At 36.4% G+C, this 26417-nt stretch overlaps 1 protein-coding gene across 1 annotated transcript in view; it reads right to left on the bottom strand.

The window, feature by feature from the left end:
* The window catches only part of LOC150063185 (ATP-dependent translocase ABCB1), a 48816-nt gene that overhangs the window by 22046 nt on the left and 353 nt on the right, over positions 1–26417 (bottom strand). The window contains exons 2-12 of the mRNA XM_090332868.1: positions 18246–18297; positions 14716–14907; positions 13970–14141; positions 11414–11538; positions 9552–9723; positions 5386–5499; positions 5140–5250; positions 4850–4975; positions 4564–4767; positions 4064–4234; positions 1369–1530 (exon numbers count right to left, since the gene is read on the bottom strand). Of these exons, the coding sequence (XP_090188994.1) occupies positions 1369–1530; positions 4064–4234; positions 4564–4767; positions 4850–4975; positions 5140–5250; positions 5386–5499; positions 9552–9723; positions 11414–11538; positions 13970–14141; positions 14716–14907; positions 18246–18297 (1601 nt within the window). The remainder of the gene's footprint in view (positions 1–1368; positions 1531–4063; positions 4235–4563; positions 4768–4849; positions 4976–5139; positions 5251–5385; positions 5500–9551; positions 9724–11413; positions 11539–13969; positions 14142–14715; positions 14908–18245; positions 18298–26417) is intronic.

Raw genomic sequence — 26417 nt, 5'->3', positions numbered from 1 at the left:
CCTTAAATAACCTTTTTAGCTTCTTTTTCTCTTCACAATAAAATAAAATAACATAGGCTGATCCAATATTCCCAAAGTATTTATTTCCCTCTACCTTTCAAGATAACTAAGTCAAGTAAGATTATTTTCAGCATACAAAAAGCAATACCCAGTTTCAATAAAATATATCTTAGTGCCCCTCAGTAGATGAGTGGATCAACAAGATTTGGTATTTATACACAATGGAATTCTATACTGCTGTCAGAAAGAACGACATTGCCCCATTTATAAGGAAATGGAAAGACTAAGAAAAAATCATATTAAGTGAAGTAAGCCAGATTCAAAGGTTTCCCTCATCTGTCATAATCAGTAGAAACTTTGGGCACTCCTAGCAGAGATTTACAATAGAACTGAACCTAGATACATAAGACCATATAGTATGATGCTAAATGAAAGGAACTCCAGTATACAGAAACAAAAGCCATATAATGAGTGATTGTTGTCCTTAATCTACTATGTTATCTTTCATCTCTTTTGCTGTCCCTTGGTTATGTCATATTGTTACAGTATTTTACCTTGTTATCTGATATATTGTATATATCCATATTTGGTTATTTGAAATTGGATCGGGAAGGGGGGAAAACAAGATGAGGGGCGGGAGTGGGGGGAGGAAAATGGGGACCAAACCATGAAAAAGGATATCAATGTTTGTGAAGCAATGCACAGATGGAGGTCAGCTGTTGCTACTCTGGGGAGCAACTCAGGAACGGGGAGGGACACACAGGGCCAGTCTGCAGTCCCTCGGAGCCCAGCGAGATGATAAGTATCGATGACCTAGCCCTCCCCCAATTACCAGGGAAGAAAAAACCACACTGAGTCAGGAGTTGTGTAAACCATGAAAGCGCATCAGATCTCTCCAATGATCTCTGCTGATCTGCTGATCTCTCTTTATTGCGATGATCTCTCTTTATTGCGTCAGGCAAATAGTTATATACTGTTGGGGTAAGAAAAGGTGGGAACTGGGAAGCTAGCCAATAGGAAGAGGGCCACCTTGCTACCACTAAGGGTCTGGAGCGGACTTTTAGGTACTGGGCGGGACAAGTGCAGGAAAGGGAGACCTGCACTGCTTCGAGACCCGAGAAGCTGCGGGGGGCTCAATAGAGTCACATACAGAGATGCCTTCAGAGAGGTATGCAAGGAGTGAATGCCTGGCCAAAGCCCTTTAATTGCACCTGAGCTGGAATCCGGCCTCAGAGATGGAGGTCAAGCCCCAACAATGCACCTTCTACCTGGTGAATATAATGTAACCCTTCTATGAATTACAATAAAAATATATAGAAAAAATAAAAATAAAATATATCTTAGGAAAGCTGTAGCGTTAAACCATACCTGCATTGTGACAAGTTTGTAGTAAACACCTTTCTCTCTCATGAGCTCATCATGATTTCCTTTCTCCACAATGACTCCATCTTCAAACCCAGCAATGACATCAGCACTTCGAACTGTAGACAGGCGATGAGCTATCACAATGGTGGTCCGCCCTTCTCTGGCCTAAGGAGACAGAGTGACTATGCTAATCACTAATCGTTACAACTCAAAACCCACCCAACCAACTTGCATTTACCAAACTGGCTGAAGTTATAGGACACAGTCTTTAAATAGCTTTAAAATACTGATTAATCTTAGTAAATATAACTACAAACATCATAATGACAGAGTATTATTTTATGTCTCTAAGTATATTAACATCTATCAGCTTCAATTTACAGTAATAAATAGGGTTTTTATTTCCTGAAGGGAGGAGTCTACAGAGGATTAAATTTAGGCTATCAGGCATGCTTAGCTGCATTAGTCTACATTAGCTAGTAGCTAGTCTACCTTAGCTAGCTACATTAGAGTGTAGAGACCAATCAAAACACACATGCACTCCAGAGAGCTCTAAAAGTATAGTTTGACTCGTAATCCCTAGGGACCAAATATACTGTGTCTCATAGTAATAAAGATAGGAATATGAGATAATAAAGACATAGAATACGAGCTCTAAAAGTATAGTCTAATAATCCCTACAGACTTACCAAGTCTCATAGTAATAAAGGCATAGGAATATGAGGTAATAAAGTTTAGGCATCAGCATTATATTATCCTGCAATAAATTCTTCCTCTAGGCAGGCATTGGTGGCTCATGGCTGTAATCCTAGCTACTCAGAAAGCTGAGATCTGAGGATTGTGGTTCAAAGTCAGCCCAGCAGGAAAATTTGTGAGACTCTTATCTACAAGCAACTACTCAGAAAAACCCCAAAGTGGCACTGTGGCACAAATGGTAGAAGTCTAGCCTTAAGCAAAAGATGCTCAGGGGTAGTGCCCAGGCCCAGAGTTCAGGCCTCAAAACTGGCCAAAAGAAAAATAAAAAAAAAAAAAGAAAATCTTCCTCTATGACATTTAGGATTTTATCAGCATACTTTAAACTGTGTATAGGCTAAGTTTGTTCATATGCAAAATGACAACAATAATAGTACCAATTTCTTAGGGCAGTTTTGATAATAATCTAACACATTATCAAACTCAGAACTGTGACATCTACAGAAAGCGCTCCATTAATGTTTCTTGTTCCAAAGATCAAGCATTAAAGGGAAATTCAAGACTTCTGTAGATGTTTCTAAATACTTGATCTCATTTTAAACTATATTTTAAGTAGTTGTACATCAGAGTTACCATTCAACAAATGGCTTTGTAACTGCAATGCATCATAGTCTACACCGCCTCCTTCATCAGTCTCACTAATATTTTTAGAGGGAACAGGAATTTGTTTCTTTCCTTTCCCTTTTTCTATTTCCCTTTCTCCTTTCCTCTGACTCTCCTCCTTCCTTTTTTTCTTTCTTTCTTTCCCTTTTTTATTCCTCTACCCCTCTAATTTAGATTTTTTTTTCTTGACAAAGTAGAGGAAAATCTGGTAGAAAAAAAACTGAAAAATAGAAAACAGTGACCTAATTCTTTGGATATTCTGGAGAAAGGGGAAGCATGCAAAATATCCTTCCAAAATTTATACACTAAAGAAAAATGTTTCTAAAGAAAATTATTTTCTTTCTAAAATTATTTTTGTTTCTAAACTATTTTCATTTCTACATTGGTATCTTTTCTGTTGTAGAGTTAAAAAATACGTACGGCAAATACAAAAACATAACCAAAATGAAGAGGTACAAAAAGCAGTCACAATTCTGTCTTGATTTTAGTTCATAAAATGTTCAATAAGCTGCTTTCCTAGCGTTCAGATCTATTAACCACAATGACAATATTTACAACCACATACAATGTTTTGATTAGCACATGAGGTTCATTTTTGTTACTGAAAGGCATAGCTTAACCCCAAACACTTTTGGTTCTCTCCGGGTCATCAGACACAAAAGCCTAAACATGTAGTGGTCACACTTCGGAAACCCTTAGCGTCTAAGTTTTATGGTTTGTCAATAGTGATATAGAGATTCAAGACTCACGCAAGCTTTCAATAGCATAGGCTTTCTATCCCTGTCCTGAGGATGAGAGACTATCTCCCAGATGCCTCAAGAATCATTGAATATCTTGGAAAATCAAGGTGCCTTTGGATTGCGTTTTCTGTTCACAATATTACAAAGTCTTAAAGCCTAAATAACCAGGGTATACCTCTAGCTACATTTACAAGATCTATATTTCCCATTATTTAAATGAAAAGATTGACATTCTTTAGTAGAAAATGTACCCATTGCTGCTTGAAAAAAAAATCAGAGAATAATGTTGAACTAAGAAATAAGAGAAAAAAATAACTTCAGAGATCTGAAGCTTTTTATTTAAGGCTTAAAAGTGCATTTGCAAGTACAAGATTTCACAAACATCTTCTAAATTAAAATGTCACTAAATAAATTTCCTTGTGCATAAATAATGTGTACACTCTCCATAAAGTAAATGTTCAAAGATGCTAGAGTAGAGCTTTGGATTTTATAGTTTCAAGACCACCTAGAAGCTGTCAAAAATTTCTTTTCTAAGGTGAGGTAAAGAAGATATAGCAGTGGAAATTCTTTTGAAACAGTTGGTTTGACCTCAAATTACATACCTTATCCAAAGCTGCCTGCACCACAGCTTCACTTTCTGTGTCTAAGGCAGACGTGGCCTCATCCAGCAGGAGGATCTTTGGGTTGCGAACCAAGGCACGGGCTATGGCGATTCTCTGCTTCTGTCCACCACTCAGCTGGGCCCCTCTCTCTCCAACCAATGTGTCAAATTTCTACAGAAGAAAAATCCCAGGAGGATTTGGTTAAACAATAAGCTATCCTAGTCCCTATTTTAAACTAGAAAGTAATTCCCCAAACCATTCAATTCCTACCAGTGATACACTCTACTTCTTTAAAACTTAGCAACAGCAAATCTCAATTTCAAAGCAAATGTGTCTACCACTAGATGCTACTGCCGGGGCTTAAGAATCCAAAGCCATCTGGACTTCCTTTGTAGAGTGTCCTCCAAGGTGCCAGGGTTTCTTAACTGTGAGGACTGCGGTAGGTCAAAGCCCTATTCTGTGCATCTCTGAATGGCAAGGAGAAGGACAAGCAGACTCACGTGGGGCAGCTTCATGATGAAGTCATAGGCATTGGCTTCCTTAACAGCCTTCTCAATCTCATCCATGGTGACATTTTCCCGACCATAGCGAATGTTTTCAGCTATTGTGGTGGCGAACAGCACTGGTTCCTGACTCACCACACCAATGATTTCCCGCAGATACCTTACATTGAGGGTCCTGATGTCCTGCCCATCGATGCTGACCTGGAATTGTAAAACGAGTGTGACTTCTCTTCATTTCCAGCCGAAATGGGCACAAGATGAGGTGGCTGCACGTCTCACTCACCACTCCCTCCGTAGGGTCATACAGCCTCTGGATCAGCTGCACAGTTGTGCTTTTCCCACAGCCACTGTTGCCAACCAGGGCCACTGTCTGCCCACTCTGCACTTTCAGGTTGAGTCCCTTCAAGATCTAGGAAGTTGGGTGAGAATAAGCATCAGGCTAGTCCACAGATACAGACACTGTGTGTGAACTGACATTCAATTCATTCAAATCCACTTTTTCCTTTAAAAGAAAATCTCTAAGGGAAAGTATCAGAAATTCTTCATCAAATAGAAAATAATTTTTCATGGTACCTTAACTTCCTTTCGAGATGGGTAACTGAAATGAATATTTCTGAATTCCAAATTTCCCTTGATATTATCTGGTTTGTGTCCACTCGAAGAGAAGCTGTCAATGCTTGGCTTCTAAAGAGATGAAAAATATTGGGAGATTACCACAACGTAAGTTTTCAATGACAGAACTGGATAAAATGAAAATCAGGTTGATTCTGAATTGGGAAGTCTTTCGTGTAGATGATCAAAGAGCCATGTGAGACTTACATTGTCTATGATCTTGAAGACTTCATAAGCTGCTCCTCTGGCATTTGCAAATGCTTCAATGTTTGGAGTAGCCTGTCCAATACTGAATGCCCCAATTAATACAGAAAAGAAGACCTGAGAACGTGAAAACAAATTTACATAGTTTTTTATGCCATAACCATGTCATACTTTTCCAGTAATATTAACTTCATTTTAAATTAGAAAGGCAACATAAGAATACTGGGTGTTAAAATATTTTCAACGTTTGCAATTAAGAGAATGCATCCAGATATATCACAACCAATTATTTCAATTATGAGATCTTTAGATGACATCATGTTTCAGTTAAGTCACCCTATTCCCTCCCCAGAATATGTTCTAAGAAACAATAATGCAACTACAATTTGACAATTAAGAGCATAAAAAGTAAGTGAATTAAAAACATAAAGTAAAAAATCAAGTACCATTTATTGGCAATATGAGAATTTGAAGTCTGGGCTTTATAATTTCTAAGCAGTTGTCTATTCCTTCAATCATATTGTCAGTCTTTTCTTCATTGATTGTTGTAACAGAGCTTTGCATTTGTGGTGAGGCTAGCCTACAATCTTATTTTATGATCTGCAATTCAAGCCTATATTTCTACTAATACTTGCCCCATAGCTGAGATGATATACATGTACCACCACACTCAGCACAGGGTCTGAGAATTTTCCTCCCTAGATTGGCTTTGAACCACCATCTCATCAGTCTCCACCTCCACCTCCTGCATAGTACTGTTTTGAGTGTGAGCCACTGAGCATTGCTAAATTTAAGTACTTTTATTTAGTGTGTTTAGAATGCAGAATTACTCTTCCTTGCATAGTGAAAAAATGATGTAAGTTCTGGGAGAGACATATTACAACATATCTTTTTGTTATCCATTTGAATACAGAATCATATAATTTAGGCTAGTCTTGAATTTTATACATAGTTCAGTCTGTCACAAAATCCTCCCGCCTCAGTGTCCTAAGTGTTGGGATTAAACACATCTGCCCCACACACCCACCTATAGTACTACATTTTTATATATCTTAAAACTATTATGTTTAATATTTTACCTTGTTATCTGATACATTTTATATATGCTTAATTGGTTATTTGAAATAGGAGAGGGAAGGGGGAAATCAAGTTGTGCGAGGGGGAGGGGAGGAGGGAAATGGGGACAATGACATGAGAAAGGGCATCAATATTTGTGAAGTAATATACCTTCTGATGAATATAATGTAACTCTTCTATTAATTATAATGAAAAATATTATTATGCTTTAAGTAGTTGAACAAAGTGATTTCAATTCAACACATTTATATATATACATATATACGTATTATATACACGCACATACATTATTATTTATATTACCAAGAGGTAAAATGGAAAGAAACGTGACAAGGTAAATAGGAAAGTTAACATCCAAATTTTTGGTAAATACTAAGTAAACATATTTCTTTAAAACATTCTTCAATATATATAGTCTTGATAGCAATTCCACTAAATGGCATTTACCCAATCATCCAGACATACTAAATCCACTAGCACGACGTTCATTGCAACACTATTTACCATAGCAAAGATATGGAACCAACCCAGATGTCCCTCAGTTGATGAGTGGATCAACAAGATGTGGTATTTATGCACAATGGAATTCTATGCTGCTGTCTGAAAGAAAGACCGCGCCATTTGTAAGGAAATGGAAAGACTTAGAAAAAATCATATTAAGTGAAGTAAGCCAGACTCAAAGAAATATAGGCTCAATGGTTTCCCTCATTTGTCATAATCAGTAGAAACCTTGGGCTCTCCTAGCAGAGATTTACAATAGAACAAAACCTAGATACATAGTATGACACTAAATGAAAGGGCCTCCAGGATATAGGAACAAAAGCCATACAATGAGTGATTGTTGTCCTTAATGTACTATGTTATCTCTCATCTCTTTTGCTGTCTCTTGGTTATCTCATATTGTTACAGTATTTTACCTTGTTATCTGATATATTGTATATATGCATATTTGGTTATTTGAAATCAGATAGGGAAGGGGATAAAACAAGATGAGGGTCAGGCGTGGGGGGAGTAAAATGGGGGCCAAGACATGAGAAAGGTATCAATGTTTATGAAGTAATGCCCCTTCTATCTGGTGAATACAATGTAACCCTTCTATTAATTACAATAAATAATATATGAAAAAAATATGCCCATGGGGGCGGCCCAACCAGGGTGCCCAAGTCTTTCATTAATTCCTAATAATTTGTATATTTATGCTATTGAGATAAAGGATTGCTTTTTTTTTATAAGCAGTGGTCTGCCTTTACACTCCTATTACATCCTTTCTCAGAAAAGACGCCCAGGTTAAAAGCAAAGGCATCCAGAGGTAAGTAGAAGTTGGTCGACAGCCCTGTATGTCTGTATTTTTCTAAAAAGTGCACTATGGGCCTAAAACAGAGAGGAAAAGCTGGATGCAGCAATCTCTCTAAGGCCTGAATGGTCAAGGGACGCCTTAACCCCCTTCTAGGGTTCTTGTCGGTAACAGGGCATGTCTGAGAGGACATGTGGGTCAACTCCCATCGGCAAGACATGTCTAAATAAGCTGTTTTGTGTGAATATTCATCTGAGTTCATGTTTTTGTGTTAAGTATTTCATTAGTAGGTGCTTGCCTTACTCGAGAGTGTGCCTGTCTTAGGTGGTCCCCCTCTGGGAAGATACTGCAAGCAGGAGGCAAATGTACACAACTGCATAAACTGAAATATGGTACATTCTGAGGAGAACTCAAACAGTATGACTCCTTAGGAATGAAATGGGTACTTGAAAGGGATATGGTGGGTCAGAGGATGGAATAGATGAAGGGATAAAGTACTGGAGAAAAAAATGCAGTCAAAAATTCAATGTATAGGGGCCAGGAGTTTGGCCTAGTGGTAGAGTGCTTGCCTAGCATGCATGAAGACCCGGGTTTGATTCCTCGGTACCACATACATAGAAAAAAGCCGGAAGTGGTGCTGAGGCTCAAGTGGTAGAGCTCTAGCCTTGAGAAAGTACAAGGACAGTGCTCAGGCCCTGAGCTTAAGCCCAAGACTGGCAAAAAAAAAATTCAATGTATATCCTGCAAAAGTAAGAAAAGTAAGGGGAGTGGTTCATTGGGTAGGATGGGTGAGAATGTTGGGGACCTTGATCAAGATGTATTTCTCTATAAATGGAACTTTGTACAACTACTTAAACAGTTTACACATATATGTAATACATATACATATATAAATATATAACATATACTAAATATATACAAATAAAATAAAATGGCATGTCTTCTGTCTTCTGTACTTGTACAAAGCTCTACATTGCAGAAAAATTTCCAATAGGATTTCCTTTTTGAATAACTTAAAACGTGTACTTTAATAAGTTTATGAAACTCATTCAAATGAACTTGAAAGTAAATTAAAATGTACATTTTTTCCACTTTGGGGAATAGAAAATCAGAAAATGAAAATGAAACAATTAGTAATATCATAATTAGTAGAAGGAAATAATCCGATCAAATGAAAATTCATGTTTGTGAGATAAGCAATGTTAGTATTATTTGTGCTGTAAAAGAGATCGTCCATGAGCTGGGCATGTGGCTCACACCTGCAATCCTAGCTACTCAGGAGGGTGAGATCTGAGGATCAGGGTTCAAAGCCAGCCTGGGCACAAAAGGACCTTAGACTCTAACCTCTAGAAAATGGGAAGTGGGGCTTGGCTCAAGGGTAGGGTGATAGCTTTGAGCTGAAGAGCTCAGGGACAGTACACAGGCCGAGTTCAAGCCCCATGACTCACAAAGAAAGAGAGAGAGAGAGAGAAAGAGAGAGAGACAGACAGAGAGAGAGGGAGAGGGAGAGGGAGGGAGGGAGGGAGGGAGGGAGGAGAGAGAGAGAGAGAGAGAGAGAGAGAGAGAGAGAGAGAGAGAGAGAGAGAGAGAGAGAGAGAGAGACAAACAGACAGACAGACAGAGAGGGAGAGGGAGAGAGAGGAGATTATCCATGAGATCTGCAAAAGAAAGGAAAAAAAAGAACAAAACTTGCTAGAAGCTTCTAATTTCTTTTCTATCCTTTAAGTTACAAAGGCATGCCTTTTGTAGTATTTAATACGTATACAAAACGTATTCTTTTAACCCAAATATAACTTACAGTGAGCACTTGTCCAATAGAATATTCCTTGGAGATGACCAAGGTAGTCCCATACCAGAAAGCCAAAGCATAGGATGCATAGATCAGCAAGAAAGCAGCACCCATTGAAATGTTGGCTGTGATGGCTTTCCTTATTCCAATTCTCTTAGCATCTTCTAAATTCTTATTGTACCTGGGAGAAAGAGAAAATTATCTCATATACTTGTAAGGTATGGACATATGTCAGAGTTGCATGATAGTTGATGAGTAGTTAGAATGTGCCCAATCCTGGTGTATGCATGAATTTTCTCTTTTTGTCTGTCATTGTTATTACTATTTAATTTCCTTCTTGTAGAAGAGAGCACTGGGACTTAGACTTACAGAGTTATTTATGAGGGAATTGTCTTCTAAAGTTCTTTCTCCTAGCAATAATGAAATAAGTGAAATACTATTTAACAAATATAAGATGTGTACTATGTTATACATAAGACAAAATAAGGAGTCATGGGGAAAATGTCTTGCTTAAAAAACAAGCATTCATCTTTTATTAATTAATAAACTAGAGACATAATGCTAGAAAGGTCAGAGTAAGACTTGACTGCTTATGTGGGAAAAGAAAGAGAAGAACCGAGAAGCAAAAAGAAAACAAAATGATGATACTAAAAAAAAATCTTGTCATTTCTACCTCTCAAACTTGTTATCCTCCTGTATTGACTTCCATATCCTTCTCCCCTGGACACATGAGAAGGGGTATAAATGTTCAATAAGTAATGCACCCACTAACTATAACTCCTTTATGTAATACCCTGACAAAAATATAATAATAAAACAAAATAAAATAAAATAGAAAGGGGGAAACTTGTTATCCTCCTGTATTGACCTGAAATTGGACCTCCATATCCTTCTCCCTTGGATCACAGCATCAACTCTCCCTATGGTCCTAGATCCCACCCTTTGACAGCTCTCAGCCACTCCTTATCAAACCTTTTAAGAAGAAATGATCTTAGGAAGTCACATGGAACATCACTTGTTTGTTTAACATCTTCATTCCTTTCCTGTGCTCTTGCGATATATTCCGTACTTTTCTCCCTGTATTCTAATCACTGACCACCTGAATCTCCTCTCTTTCAAGGAAGTTCTAGTCACACCAATTCTATGGACACAGGCAAGTACTTAGAGTAAGTACTCAGGAAATATGGAAGGTTCTTCTTCCCAGCCATCCAATCTTCGTTTTTTCTCAGCGTGTATGAAATCTCAAAGGTACTCAAAGGTACATCCTATTCCACTAAATTTAATTTCTCCTCATGCTCATAAGCACACTCACTGATCCTATTTCAAAGTACTTTTTAATGACTTTAATGTCCATAAAATGCCTTTCTAAATAATTCCATCTATGATAAAAGTACTTTAGTGTCCTAAGTAATGCTCTAAGTGGTATACTAGGTATTTGCTAATTTACTATTTACTTTTTCCATTCTGTTAGAATTTAAGCTTCATGAAACTATGGGTTCACTTGATGAGGATAAAGACTATAAAAGACATGTTAAAATATCCCCATTTATCTCATGCAAAGTATTCAATATTAAAGAATAAAAATTAGCTCACTACAAAAAATAGATATATGTAATGTACTATATAGCCGAGGATCTTATATCAATCTCATTGCCCATTTACAAAATTCAAAAAAACAAAATTCCTTGAAGCACAGCATACCTAGAATTGCAACTTCTTCAAAATATTAGTAATGTAATAAAGCATCCACTAAGTTACTTAAGAAAACATTTATATTGAGAACATTCTGAAAATTAACTCTGTCATCCAGAATGGCACATAAGATGACCCAAATGTAACATTTCTAGTACTCCAAAAAGACAGGCCCATACCTTTCAAGTTCTTTGCTTTGTCCTCCAAAGGCAATCACAGTTCTGATGGCTGCTAAGACTTCTTCAGCTACTGCCCCAGCTTTTGCATATGCCAAGAGTTCTTTATCAGTAAATGAAGATAATATCTGTTTAAAATGCACATTGTTATCATTAAAAATGTTGAAGTTATAGATATATAGATCCTGCTAAAGAATCAAATTCTTTTTTCAGCTGTCTTTCCTCACAATGTTCTCTATTTTGGCATAACTCTTAATTCTATGGACCACTTAAAATTCTTTTTCATGCTGAGATACCACAAAATGATTTATATTAATTGTAAACTTTCACACCTAATATGCATATCATGAATGCTTATCTAAATAAGTATACTTGAAACTTTTAGATACTAAATTTTAGGAAACAAAATACATATCACTGCATAATCATAAACAAATAAAGAAATATATACATAACATGTATCATATATAATAAATAGTTATATATTATGTAATGGCAATGGTAATGTGCTCTCAATACAGTAATTATTAATGGTACTCTGATTCCATTAGACAGTATTATGGAGGAGAGCTAGAAGCATTATGGTCCGAGTGTAGAAGAATGTAGGAGACTAAGTGACATCAAAAAGGACTCACATTGTCAGTCTAAGCACAATATGTTCAGCCACCAAAGACACCTTTGTTTCCTAGAAGTTCCTTGATCCTTCTGCCTGGTTCCTGAACACTCACTCTGTCACCTTGTGTGCATGTGATCTTATATTTTCTTCTCAACTGCACAGTGAAATAGTTATTGATTCTGCTGTATATGTATACATGCATAAAAGCATAAGCAGTTAAGGAATTTGCTAAGTTTCAATATTCACGATGTAAATCTGTGCCTATACTGCTTTGAATCCACAATCCCTATCTCTTGGAAACAAGGTATGGTTGTATAAATTATTACTGAGCTGTGGTGTGGGTAAAATTGCTGAGGGCAAAGCAATGAGGTTACTAGTTATACCAGGAATGACAAGGTATACCACTAACTAGTAAGGATTACAAACAACCACTTTATAATAAAATTCTGGTTAAACAGCATCACAGTTTTTCATGGGTATCTGGAGACTCAATTTCGCAGGTATATGACTCTTCCTGCCCATCATGCAAAGAAATTAAAGTTGTATTGATTTTTAAGAGTGCATTTCTTTCTTTCTTCTGTGAAAATAAAAGAAGCAATCATGGGGCTGATTGTAGGGAAATGAGTATTTATAAATGATGTTACATAGGCAGAAACTGTACTGTATGTACGTATCTGTCCTATTTGCTAACTGAACTATATCCCACTGATTCATCAGGCCTTCCAAACTTCTCAAACTCTTCTTCCTAGAGCTGCCCCTCTATAATCTTCTGATTCATGCACAGCACTAGGTCTGAATTTATGATGTTGGCTCCATCCCTGAGCAAACAGGTCTTCAGAGTAGAGGCAGCTCCCAGAACCTGCTTTAGCAACGCTTCTCAGCTTCTCTGGAAACCTTGAGATGCCCCAGCTGTTCATACTGGAGGCGGCCAGTAATAAGGAGGATCACCAGGAAATATTTTAAATTTAATATTTCAAAGTGCTATTTTAATGTGTTGTTACTCTATCAGGTGATATAGAGAATGCAACATATCTGTCTCTTCTTTTCTTTCATGACATTCCATAATCCTAAACAAAAGCATATGGTAAGCTGTGCACAATGGCTCATACTTGTTATCCTAGCTACTCAGGAAGCTGAGATCTGAGGATTGAGGTTCAAAGTCAGCCCAAACATTAAAGACCATGAGACTCTTATCTCCACTAGAAAACTGGAAGTGGCGTTGTGGCTCAAGGGGTAGTGCAGTAGTCTTAAGATGAAGAGCTCAGGAACAGTGCCCAGGCACAGAGTGCAAGCCCCACAACCAACAAAAAAAGTATATTGCAGAGATGAACATAGTTGAGCAGGTGTCCTTATCGTATCCTGGATTATGATGCTCAGGGTAGATGCCCAGGAGTGGTATGGTGGGATCTAGGGAAGGTCTATTATCAATTCTTTAGGAAACCTCCAAACTGCTTTCCGGAGTGGCTGAAGTAGTTTACACTCCCACCAGCAGTGCAGTATAGTTCCTCATAAGTTACTTGTACACTGATGGGTGTAAATATGTATAACACAGAGACATTTGCAGCTGTGATCAATCTATAAAGTCAATTTACAAAGTGAACAAAATATATAATCCAAAACATGGAAAAATTAAAAATGTTGACTGAATGGTACATGAAGTGTTCACTGAATTTGAATCTCTGCTTGATAAGTGACTATGGCATTGTATACTACAGAAGACAGATCTTAAGAATTCACATGTCATTTTTTATGGAAGTGAAGGATGAGATTTAAGTGCTCCTTCCTTCTTTCTCATCCCTTTGTCAAATGGCAAGGACAACAGAGAGTCCTGATTTTTAAAGAAGATTTAAAACAAGTATTGAGCAGTTCCTTAAAATGTTTATAGTTAAAAACCTTTCCACAGAGTCATGGAGTTTAAATTTGAATTCACAGGCTTCACCTACCTTTGCCCAAATAGCAGCTGACAATCCAAGAACAGGGCTGATAGCCAAAATCACAAGGGTTAGCTTCCAGCCACGTGTGAAGCCTACTATAAAACCAGTAAAAAATGTTGCCATTGCTTGAAAGAACATTCCAATTTTGTCACCAATCCCTTCATTAATTTTGGAGACATCACTACAAAAGATAGTGTTAAGAGATAATGTCAGAAATACAGAATTCCAGAACTGCAGAAATGCAGAATTTTCCTCCTTGTGTGCTATTTTGCATACGCTTGGATAAATCAGTTTACAGGTAGAACCTATGTGTATGCTCATTTTAACTGGCAAGGTATCAGTTTCTAGTAAGAAGTTTTATCATTAATAGCAGGAAACTGCAGTAAGCCTCTGAAAATGGACATAATATACTTAAGAAATAGGCAAGGAAGACATTCTAAATGGTTGGGAAATTTCCCCCAAAGTACTGTATCATTTCTCTATTGCACATTGCCATGCTAACACTTTCAGAGTCTTTATTGATTTTAACGAGTGCAATGCCCCTTCAGTGCCAGTCATGCACTCCCCACCCCCACACCCTGAAAGAGTACAAGGGGAAAGAAGGAGCATGAGACATGGTTGCTGCTCATATAAACACATTCTAGCAATAACTTCTGTGTGAGACACTGACATTGCTGAACAGATCCAGTGATAGCTATTTCGTTTCATGAAGAATGAGAACCAGATTGAAGCTAAACATTCAACTAGGTACTTACTCTGTGAGCCGGGTGTTAAGCTCTCCCACGTCATGCACATCAAACCAGCCTATTTCCTGCTTCATTATGGAATGAAAAAACTCTTTCCTAATTTTATTAATTTGTCTTCCAGCTGCCAGACACCAAAATGACACCTGGATGTATGCAGCAACAAGCACACCAGCACCGATTCCTGTGTAGTAATAGGCATACCTGAAAAAAGAACAACACACACTCAGCTCCAGTCACAATCAATGTCAATGCCCTCAAAAAAATCACCCAGTATTTCTTTTTCTGTTATCTGGATATATGTTCATCTTTAACATATAAAAAGGAGTTGTAACAAGTTGCTGGTCAGCATTCCACTATGTTGGCACCAGTCTGGGAAGAATGATTAACAATTTCTGTTTTGGCACAATTCTCAGTTATTGTACAATATTAGGCCAACTATCTCTTTCTTTCTTCCTTCCTTCCTTCCTTTCTTCCTTCCTTCCTCCCTCCCTCCATCTTTCCTTTCTTCCTTCTTCCCTCCCTCCCTCTTTCCTCCTTCCTTCCTTCCTTGCTTTTTTCCTTCCTTCCTTTCTTCCCTCCTTTCTTCTTTCCCTCCCTTCCTTTCCTTCCCTCCTCTTCCATCCTTAGAGAGTAGAGACAAGGGATGCAAATAGTCCACCAGTCTAAGGAGCTGTTTTTAATCTGGTACAGCTTAGATGCTAAGTGACAACTGGAAAGTAAATCTATGTATATTTTCCAAACTGACCAACTGAACTGAAGTATATCTTTATCTTTTAAATCTCTAACTGAACATATAAACAAGAACGAGAAAGGTATTTAGATAAATATGATCTGATTTTTATAAAGAAAGAATTATTTCCTTCCTGTGTATTTTCATTTAGAAAGAAGTCATTCTTGTGTGTCACTACATATTCTATAATTCTAAACATTCTAAAACATTTTTAAATTCTCTTCTTACTGGCTTCTAATAATGTATGCATCATAGAGGAGCTGTAAATTTGGCTGTATTATGTTATTGCTCACAATTCTGTATGCATGCCATCAAGAATCATACTTTCAAATTATCATTCCTATACCTAGATTTTTTTCAAGTTAAATTATCATAGGAACTATAATTAGAACATAGAAGATATACTTTTAATATACTTATTATTAATAAATATGTTATACAATAAATATACAACATGTTATATAATATAAAATATTTAAATAGAAATAATGTATAAATAATGTAATAAAATACAAATATAAATAAATATAAAATATTATATAACATGTATTAATGCAATATATTATAATATAAAATATACATTATAATTGAATGTATGTTTATAACTTTTATATATTATATAATACATTATAATATATTATATACATAATTATAATATTTCATATTACAATATTAAAATCATATGTTATAAATATATTTCTTTAAATTTAATATAATTATCTACAGTTAATTATTTTCTGAGTATTAATGATAAGGAGAGATTAAAGAAGAATCCTGTTTAAGAAACAAAACTCATGCTTTGAGAAGCATCAATTTATGTTAACATAATAGATTTTAAACAACTAAGATATTCTAATTTTCCCACTATAATAAACAGGCCTCTTTACTATAATCGGGGGAATTTTATTCTTGTCTTTCAAGATACAGTCAAATGTCTCTACTTTTTCAGAACTGTCTGATTACTACAGGACATTATTATCTGAATCATTAACATATACTTTTGAATATTTGTTATAAGCTATTTTAGGGAGTAAACTTCATGATATGTAAATCATTAACAAAAGCTTCTTGAGGTGAGTTCACACTAACTTCTGGGACGTTTTATTTCATTGTATAGTACAAGATACTGAGTTAAGGAAAGTCATTTTGGCTGACCATATTATCATATCATGACTAAAAGCGATATGATGTAATCTAATATTGCAGAGCAATTGGAAATGGTGACTTATAATTCAACAATATTTCCAAAAAATATTAAAATATTCTAGAATTTCTTTGTATATTTTATTTCTATACATCGAATGCACACATTGTCCTAATCTAAGCTTAACCTTAATGTTATTACTTTGTATGCAGCAAACATTTTTCTTTAAAAATATTCCATGTTCTCTTTGATTTGATTATTTCTTTCCCCTCATGAGTTCCATTACTTCTGTGTAGTATATATTTGTTACTTAGAAAGAAAGACTTAAAGTCTAAGCCATTAAAGCAATGCTTTTGATGACTAAAATTACGCTACTGAGGAGACAAGTGGCTCTAGGTTATGGACTTCTCCCTGTTGAGGCGACTGATGATAAGTGAATGTTTCACTGTAGTATCCATGCTCTTTGATTTTTTTCTTGTTCCAAATTCTGATCTGCATTGTGATACCCATTTCTTGCCTTGAAGATGTCATTGCTACCTTTCAGTATTTGTCACTGAGTTCTAAGGTTAAATCAATTAATATCTATGTAAAGTTTCAGGCCTCTGAGTTCCTCTGCAGATGGTTCTGTGGTTCACTACATCTCTGTGTCCTTCCTCAGCAACCCAAGTTTGTACTGGCATTCTTTGGGGGTTGTGTTTATTTGTTTGTTTAGTTTTATTTTGAAAGGTCAACTTATTTATGCAATTCTCCTCTCTTTATTCAGTGGAAAGAATCTCTTCCTATAGCGTATATGTTCTCAACTCCAATCTGAACACTTCTTGGCTCAAGCCAATTATTCTTCAGGAATGTCTTAGTTTTTACTTTTATTTGGCAGTTGTGGGGGATGTAGAGCTACGTGTTTAAGCATGAAAGTAATGTTAGTATAGTTTCCATAGATACAGAGGCTCTAGGCTCTGGCAATTTTTTTGGGAGGGGGAGGAGGAAGCAGATTTGAGAGAAATATAAAGGCAGGCAAATTCTCAGTTGATCACACAATAATTAAACACAACTGATGATAATGTGTTTATTTTTCAGCCACAGTTGATCAAAACTGTGTGTAATAAATATGGAAATAAGGCAGGCTTACTATGTTGGCTTATATGTTTTTGTTCATTATGGTGATCTCTATTTTTTTAATGGAGACGTTCTACTTAAAGTAATAGCTAATGAGGAGTAACTTTTGTAATTTTGGTATTTGGTTTCAATATGCTTTATAACTTTTTGTCCCTTATTTCCTCCATTAATATCTTTTGTGTTTAGTTAGTTTTTTTGAAGTAAAAACTACTGACAAAAAAATATTCCATGTTGTATCCTTTTTGAAAACAAAGAATGTTATTGTTTTCTCAAAACCTCATGATAGGGCCGGGAGTTTGGCCTGGTGGTAGAGTGCTTGCCTAGCATGCACGAAAACCTGGGTTCGATTCCTCCATACGTACCACATACATAGAAAAAGCCAGAAGTGGTACTGTAGCCCAAGTGGTAGAGCTCTAGCTTTGAGAAAGCACAAGGACAGTGGTTAGGCCCTGAGCTCAAGGCCCAAGACTGTTAAAAAAACTCATGATAATGTTATAACTGGATGAGTGTAGAAAAGCTTAATGAAACATAGTAAGAAAAATTTCCAATTACTTGGTCATGTCTTGTTCCAGTTTTTCCAGGATCTCAGTTTTGTTGAAATAACCTAAAACATGATAAAATAAACATATACCATTATGTCTCTTTTGTCTTCATTTAATTTCAGCATATACAAATGAATCAAATATATTTCCATTAATAATTTAGAAAAAAAAGATGTCAAATAGTTTTAACTGTACTTCCCAACTGCCTGTGTGCAACAGGCAAATTAAATTCAGTTATCTTTATTTACAGAAGTAATTCCTATTAATAAATGAATACTGAAGTATACTTGACCCAGGGCTCCATGTTCTTGTTAAGTATTTTTTACAGGAAAAAAAGGATACAAATTTATTTACTCATGTGCACAAGTATGGGGTCAAATATGATATAAAACATAAATACAAATGACTGATTTCTGAGCTCCAGTAGTAGTATGTGAAATGGCTAGGGCAATTATTGGGCTTCAGTGCATCCTAAACTTGTAATTGCTTTACACATAAAGAAAAAATTTAGGCCTTCATGTATGGAAAAGATCTTTAAGACAGCCATCTTCAATAATCCAATTTTGCCATAGGTTTCATGAGGTTATCTGCATCATATATAAGTATGCTGGCACCTGATTTCATTGTTGCCTTAAAAAATCCTAATTATACCAAAGGAGCTTGGTTACAGTTGGTTAAAGAATTCTCAAGTCATTTCAAGCAACCAAATTTTCCAGTTCTTCCATGATTCAAAACTCTTGACACTGAAGCCTTTTTGCTTTTTCTTTTCAAAGCAAACCTGAATGAATTCATCAGCACAGATTTCTGCAGTCATTTTAATTTCCATAAAGATGTATGAAAGAAGGGGTTATGTAGTTTAACTGCAATGGGATAGGCTCTCAGACTCCTTAATTGTTTTAACAGAATTTTCTGTAGTGCAATTCCATTTCTAGTAAAAGCATAAAGAATATGGTTGGGAGATTATTTTTCTCCTGAGTTACAATAGCAGAGGCAATATGATATCAAACTATAGGAATTTAATTACCCCATTCCACAAATGTGGTTTTCAAATAAAGGAATCAAAAGGATTTCCAAAGCCATTCTTCTGAACTGTGATATAAAAACTCAGAACATATTTAGTAGATGTAAAGTGTATTACTGCGCATTATGAGCCACCATAATGAATGGTAGTGCGATAAGAAGCACAACATGAGATGGAACACAAAGTGATTAAAATCCTTATTAGTTGCTTGCTTCTCAGAAATAATGCAGTTTGCTCAGAATTTTATATGATTGTCACTGCAAGGATGGGCTTTTCTGGATTTTTTTATGGAGGGGGGTGATTTCATACTGGAACAGGTCTTCCAGGAAATGGAAATGCTGTCACTTGAGCACATAAATCCAGTCCAGGTGTAAGGAAGAGATGTTGTGTAAATCATCTGGGGAGGGGGCCTCATCATTCTTTTTTATATTATATGGCTTTATTTATATTTGATTTTATTTTTTCCATATTTTATTGTAATTAATAGAAGGGTTGCAGTTATATTTGCCAGGTAGAAGGTGCATTACTTCACACACAATGATACCCCTTCTCATGTTTTTGTTCCCATTTCCCCCTATGCCCTCCCTTCATCTTGTTTCCCCCTTCCCTTTCCTATTTCAAATAAACATACATACAATATATCAAATAACAAGATAAAATATTGTAACAATATGAGAATAGAAGAAGCAATCCAAAATTTCATATGGAATAATAAAAGATACCAAACAGCAAAAACAATTCTTAGCAGAAAGAACAGCACAGGAGGAATATTAATACCAAATTTTAAACTCTATTATAAAGCTATAGTGACCAAAATAGCTTGGTACTGGCACAAGAACAGGCCCGAGGACCAATGGAATAGAACTGAGGACCCAGAAATCAACCCACAGAACTATGGCCACCTAATCTTTGATAAGGGAGCAAAAAAAATAGAATGGAAAAATGACAGCCTCTTCAATAAGAGGTGCTGGCAGAACTGGTGAAGCACTTACAGACAGCTAAAGTTGGATCCTTCTATGTCACCTTGCTCAAGGCTAGATCTCTACCATTTGTGCCACACCACCACTTTTGAATTTTTCTGTTTAATTGAAAATCTTTCTGCCTATGCTGACTTCAAACTCCAATCCTTAGATCTCAGCATCATGAGTACTTACGATTACAAGACAAAACCACAAACATTTGGCTACTTTTCTACTCTTTTTTAACTTAAGAATTATCACATATAAAGAATTGTGTGACAGCCAGGCGTGGTGGCTCATGCCTGTAATCCTAACTAATCAGGAGGCTGAGATCTGAGGATCAAGGTTCAAAGCCATCCTGGGCACAAAAGGACCTGAGACTCTTATTTCCAATTAACCTCTAGAAAATGGGAAGTGGGGCTTGGCTCAAGGGTACGGTGGTAACCTTGAACTGAAGAGCTCAGGGACAGCATCCAGGCCAAGTTCAAGCCCCAAGATCCACAAAAAAGAAAAAGAAAAGAAAAAACAAGAATAGTGTGTCAAACACTATTGAACACCATCCAAAATTAAGAAAAGCTAACATTTTTTAACTAAGTACAATAAAAATTCCTTCTAGCAAAAGGTGCCAATGCTTCATGTTTGTCATCATAGCTTCTGAGGAGGAAGAAAATATAGGAATGGTTCTTTGAGACTAGCACATGCAAAAAGTTATGAGAACTCTTTCCCAGTCTACAGCTAGCTATGTGTTGATGCTCTGCCAGCTCAGCTATGGCAAGGACTATAAATAGAACAATTATTGTCTAGATGAGTTCTCAAAAACAAAAACCAAAAAATCTCAACAAAAATAAGCATATCTGAAAAATATTCAGAGCAAAAAGAGATGGGGGCAAGGATCCTTTGGTAGACCACCTGCCTAACAAAACCAAAGCTGTATGTTCAAAAATCTAATTACACACAAACACACACACACACACACACACACACAAACACATACGTCATAACCTTCTGTCCGTCCCCCCGCAAAAATACACAAGTAGTATCCCAACATTTTTGTGTATTTTCTTTTATGTATACATATATATGTCAGTACAAATACACAAATACACATTCAGGTTACTTTTGGGGTTTGTTGTGATGTTTTTGCAGAGCTGAGGACCAAACTCAAAACCTTGAACTTGCCAGACAAGTGCTCTTCCACTGAGTTAAATCACTAACCCCTTAGTTTTGTTTTTGAGTGTATGTTTTGTTGTTGTTTCTGCATATGTTTGTATGTGTGTGCCCTAGGGATTATATTCAGGGCCTGAGAACTGTTTTTTAGCTTGTTCAGCTCAAGGCTCACACCCTATCACTTGAGCCACAGCTCCACTTCTGGATTTTTGCAGATAGATTGGTGATAAGAAGTTCACAGTGTTTTTCTGCGTGGGCTGGTTTGAACCAAGATACTCAGAGCTCAGACTGCTCAGTAGCTAGTATCATAGTCATGAGCCGCCAGAAACTGCTTCAATTTACTTTTTAAAGCATGTAATTGCATCACTTCTTGTCTTCTAATCAACTTTTATTAATTGGTAGTTCCTAGGCATACAGCTTTCCCTACACTACAAGGCCCTCACAAAATGCTAACCTGGAGACAGGCTTCACAAAATCAAATTTCCCAAAATAAATAGCCTCAGAGAACATACATTCTAGTAACTATAAAATGTTACTTATAAGAATAATGTATTCTGGGTGCTAGTGGCTCATGCCTGTAATCCTAGCTAGTCAGGAGACTAAAACATGAAGATTGCCCAGGCAGGAAAGTCCACGAGACTCATTTCCAATTTACCACCAGAAAACTAGAATATGGAACAGTAGATCAAAATGGTAGCACAGTAACCTTGAGCAAAAAATACTCGGGGACAGCACCGAGGCTCTGAGTTCACATTCTACAGCTGACAAAAGAACTTATGGAGTTCATATGGTTTTTCATAGGGCTACTGCCCAAACCAATAATTATAAGGAAGAATAGATCAATATTGATCTCAAATAAATCTTTATTTTAGTGGAAAATACAGAAACTCTTGAAGTTACATAGTAGAAGTAGCCAAAGTAGGAAAGCTAATTGTAATTTAGTTTAATTTTTAAAAATACTTAGACTTATTCTTAAAGTACTATGTTATCTGTCATCTCTTTTGCCATCCCTTGGTTATCTCATATTGTTACAATATTTCACCTTGTTATCTGATATATTTTATATGTGCTTAATAGGTTATTTGTTATTGGATAGGGAAGGAAGGAAATTAAGATAAGCAGGGGGAGGGTGGGAGGGAAATGGGGACCATGTCATGAGAAAGGGTATCAATGTTTGTGAAGTTATGCACCTTTTATCTGGTGACTATAATGTAATCCTTCTATTAATCACAATAAAAATAGTTAAAATAAAAAAATACTCAGACTATTGGCTAGTTTCTTACTTTTAGAAATGAAACATAATATGAATGTTGTGGGGAGGGAAAGTGGGAGAAAAACATGGAAGGAGGTAACAATGTTTGACAAGAAATGTACTCACTACCTTATGTATGTAACTGTAACCCCTCTGAGCATTACCTTGACAATAAAATTAAATTTTAAAAAACTCTTAATGGAGATCACAGAAAACACCAAGTATGAGAAACATAAGTGTTACAGGTTGGGTATGGCATGTCTCCCCAAGTCTCATGGATGTAAGTGCCAATTTCCATCTGACAGATAGAAAAATTGAGAAATAATTGGATTATAATGGCTCTACCCAATCAGTGAATTAATCACTGATGGTCCATAATCCAATGGTTTTATTGGGAAGTGATGGAAATTTACAGGAATATAGCATAATTGAAGGAAATAAGTCGAAAGGGTCACACATTTAATGGCATTTTATCCCTGACCTCTTTCATTCTATTAACTTCCTGGCTACATAATACGAACAGTCTCTGTAAAACATATTCCTGTATAATATTCAGCCTTGACAGAGTCCCAAAGCAATAGTTCCAATTGATCTTAGATTGAGATATCTGAAATTATGGGACAAACAAATCATACTTTTATTTTTGTTAGTATTACTGATGTTGTTGTTATGCTCTGCTATTTGGGTTTTATCTCCAGGCCTGGTCTCACCTTTTCCTTCAGGCCACCTTCAGAAATTACAATCCTCCTATCTAGTCCTTCAACCTCGCTAAGATTGCAGTAGTAAGAAACAATGGTTGGATCTTTGGTTAGGATAGGGTTTTTCTAACATTTTGCTCATGCTGGCCTCAAAGTGTGACCCTTTTGATTGCTGCTTCTTAAGTAGCTATGATCCAAGGCATGAGCTACTGTATCTAGCCCTGTATCTAGCCCTTTTCCTCCTCGTAAGTTCTTTCACTGAACTATTTATCTCAGTGACAGAAAACAAAAACAAAAACAGAAAACATGCTGGGCATGGTGACTCACGCCTGTAATCCTAGCTATCAGGAGACTGAGATCTGAGGATCAAGGTTCAAAAGGACCTGAGACCCTTATCTCCAACTAACCTCTAGATAACGGTAGCCTTGAGCTGAAGGGCTTAGGAACAGGGTCCAAGCCAAGCTCAAGCCACATGATCCACAAAAAAAAAAAAAAAGACTGATACACAAGGTTAGTTTATTTTGGCCTCGTAGAGATCAGTAATGTTTATTTCAAAAGGTGTCCTCTTCCAAGCCCTGGGGCTTTAATAGTTGATTAATAACCTACAATTTCCTTCTTGATAGATAAGTTTAGCAGCTGTTTAGACTTCATTAAAATAAATAGGTGCAAAACAGACCAAAAGACGAAGATTAGGTCTGCTGAGCTACTAGACAGTCTTGAAAGATCTGATTATTCTGAAGTAAACTAGTAAGAGAGGCTAACAGAACAGAAAGGTGCAACATATAGGTATAGAAGAACCAGAAAAATCAAGGAGCATGGAGGACTTCCTTTTGAGGAACTGCATAAAAGATATAAGGCAAAAGCAATAAAACAGCCAGTTTCTGTTGGCTCATGTCTAAAATTCTAGCTTCTCAAAGAGCTGTGATCTAAACAATCATGGTACAAAGCCCTCCAGGCAAAAACCCCCTTCAATATTCTATCTCCAAAATAACGTTTAGAGATCCAGCCCAATAAGCAACTGGAAGGCTTTGAGTTTAATCCTTGATACTGACAGCCAGAAAATTAGAGCATAGAAACCATTTGCAGTTTAGTGGAAAGCTTTAGAAGAAGGTAACAAAATGCATTGGGTTTTTACATAGCTCAAGCCTCCTGTATATCTTGGGGCTCAAATCACTACTTGCTTTCATGAAATTGAAGTCATCCTCCTGCAATGTGAACAACACTTTCTCAGCATCACAAAGAATTGGCATCCAGAATCTGTGAACCAATATCCAATACTATATGGACCCCAAAACTGCATGAGCAATTATGCACATTTTATTGAGGAGATATTCATAGCATAAGCAAAGACTTCAAAATCCAGGAATTGATTCAAAAGTTTGGCATGGTAGCAGGGTATAAAATCAACCCTCAACTATCAACAGCCTTAAAGGATATAGCTAGTAAACTAACTAGAAAGCCTACAGAGTGGGAGAAGATCTTCACTAACCAAACAACAAAATAGGCCTCATATCTAAAATATATTAACAGGTCAAAAAAAATGAATCACTCCAAAACTAATCTCCAAAGAAACAACCATCCCATTAAAAGACAGGCCAAAGACTTAAAGAGAGTCTTCTCTGAAGAAGAAATAAGAATGGCCTATAGACACATGAAGAAATGCTCCACATCTCTGGCCATAAAAGAAATGCAAATCAAAACAACTCTAAGATTCCACCTCACTCCAGTTAGAATGGCCAGGATCAAGAAATCTAATAACAGATGCTGGAGGGGATGTGGCTAGGAGGGATCACTACTACATTGTCGGTGGGGGTGCAAACTCGTTCAACCAGTATGGAAAGCAGTATGGCTGTTCCTCAAAAGACTAAACACAGAGCTCCCCTATGACCCAGCAATTCCACTACTTGGCATTTACCCAATCATCCAGAAACAAGGACATACTAAATCTACTAGCACAATGATGTTCATTGCAGCAAAATTTACCATAGGAAAGATATGGAATCAACTCAGATGCCCCTCAGTTGATGATTGGATCAACAAAATGTGGTATTTATACACAATGGAATTCTATGCTGCCATCAGAAAGAATGACATTGCCCCATTTGTAAGGAAATGGAAAGACTTGGAAAAATTATATTAAGTGAAGAAAGCCAGACCCAAAGGAACTTTCACAAGCTCAATGGTTTCCCTCATCTGTAATAATTAGTACATATCCAAAACTCTCTTAGCAGAGGATTTCAATAGCTGAAACCCTAGATACATAAGGCCATATAGGATGAGGCCAAATTAATGGACCTCCAGGACATGGAAACAAGAGCTTAATTATAAGTGACTGTTATTCTTTATGTATTATGTTTTTCTCCCTTCTCTTGTGTTGCCCTTCGGTTAATCTCATATTGTTACAGTATCCCACTTTGTTACCTGGTATATTATATGGATGTTTACCTGTTTATTTGAAATAAGAGGGGAAAAATGAGGGGAGGGGAGGGGTGAAGGGAAATGGGGACAAAACCATACGAAGGGATGCCAATGTGTGAGAAGTAATGCATCCTCTATCTAGCGAATATAGCTATAACCCCGCTATACATTGAAAAATTAAAAATCCAGCTATTGCTATCAAAGGCGCTGAGATAGATCAGCAGCACCAATTATGTAGAAGTACAGATAGTGAGGGATCATTGTAAACAAAGTGACAATTCTATATTTTCAAGAGCTTTCTAAAACAGGCATTTGAAACATTTTCACTGCCAAAGTGCAAATAGAATTGTAGTGTTGTTGATTCTATAGTTGAGCAGACCTGACCTGAAGATTGATACTGAGATCTATGGACCTATATCCCCCAAATTCTGATTCATTCATTCTTATAGTTGTTTCCATTTCCTTTATCATCAGCCAAATATACAACATTTTTTTACTTAGGAAGGGCCTTACAAATATCATTACTGTATTTTTTTTACTATATTGGGATTTTTGAACTTAGAACATAGAAGTATAATACTGAAGCCATATATCTAGCTCTATTTTTTTTCTTTTAGTTACTTTTCAAATAGAGTCTTGCTTTTACTCAGAATTTGATCATGCTATC

This window comes from Megascapheus bottae, chromosome 5 (genome assembly GCF_031878675.1).
Source record: "Megascapheus bottae isolate mThoBot1 chromosome 5, mThoBot2.hap1, whole genome shotgun sequence".
NCBI lineage: Eukaryota > Metazoa > Chordata > Mammalia > Rodentia > Geomyidae > Megascapheus > Megascapheus bottae.
Note: the sequence above shows the minus strand (reverse complement) of the source record. Positions and strands in the feature narration are given on the sequence as shown.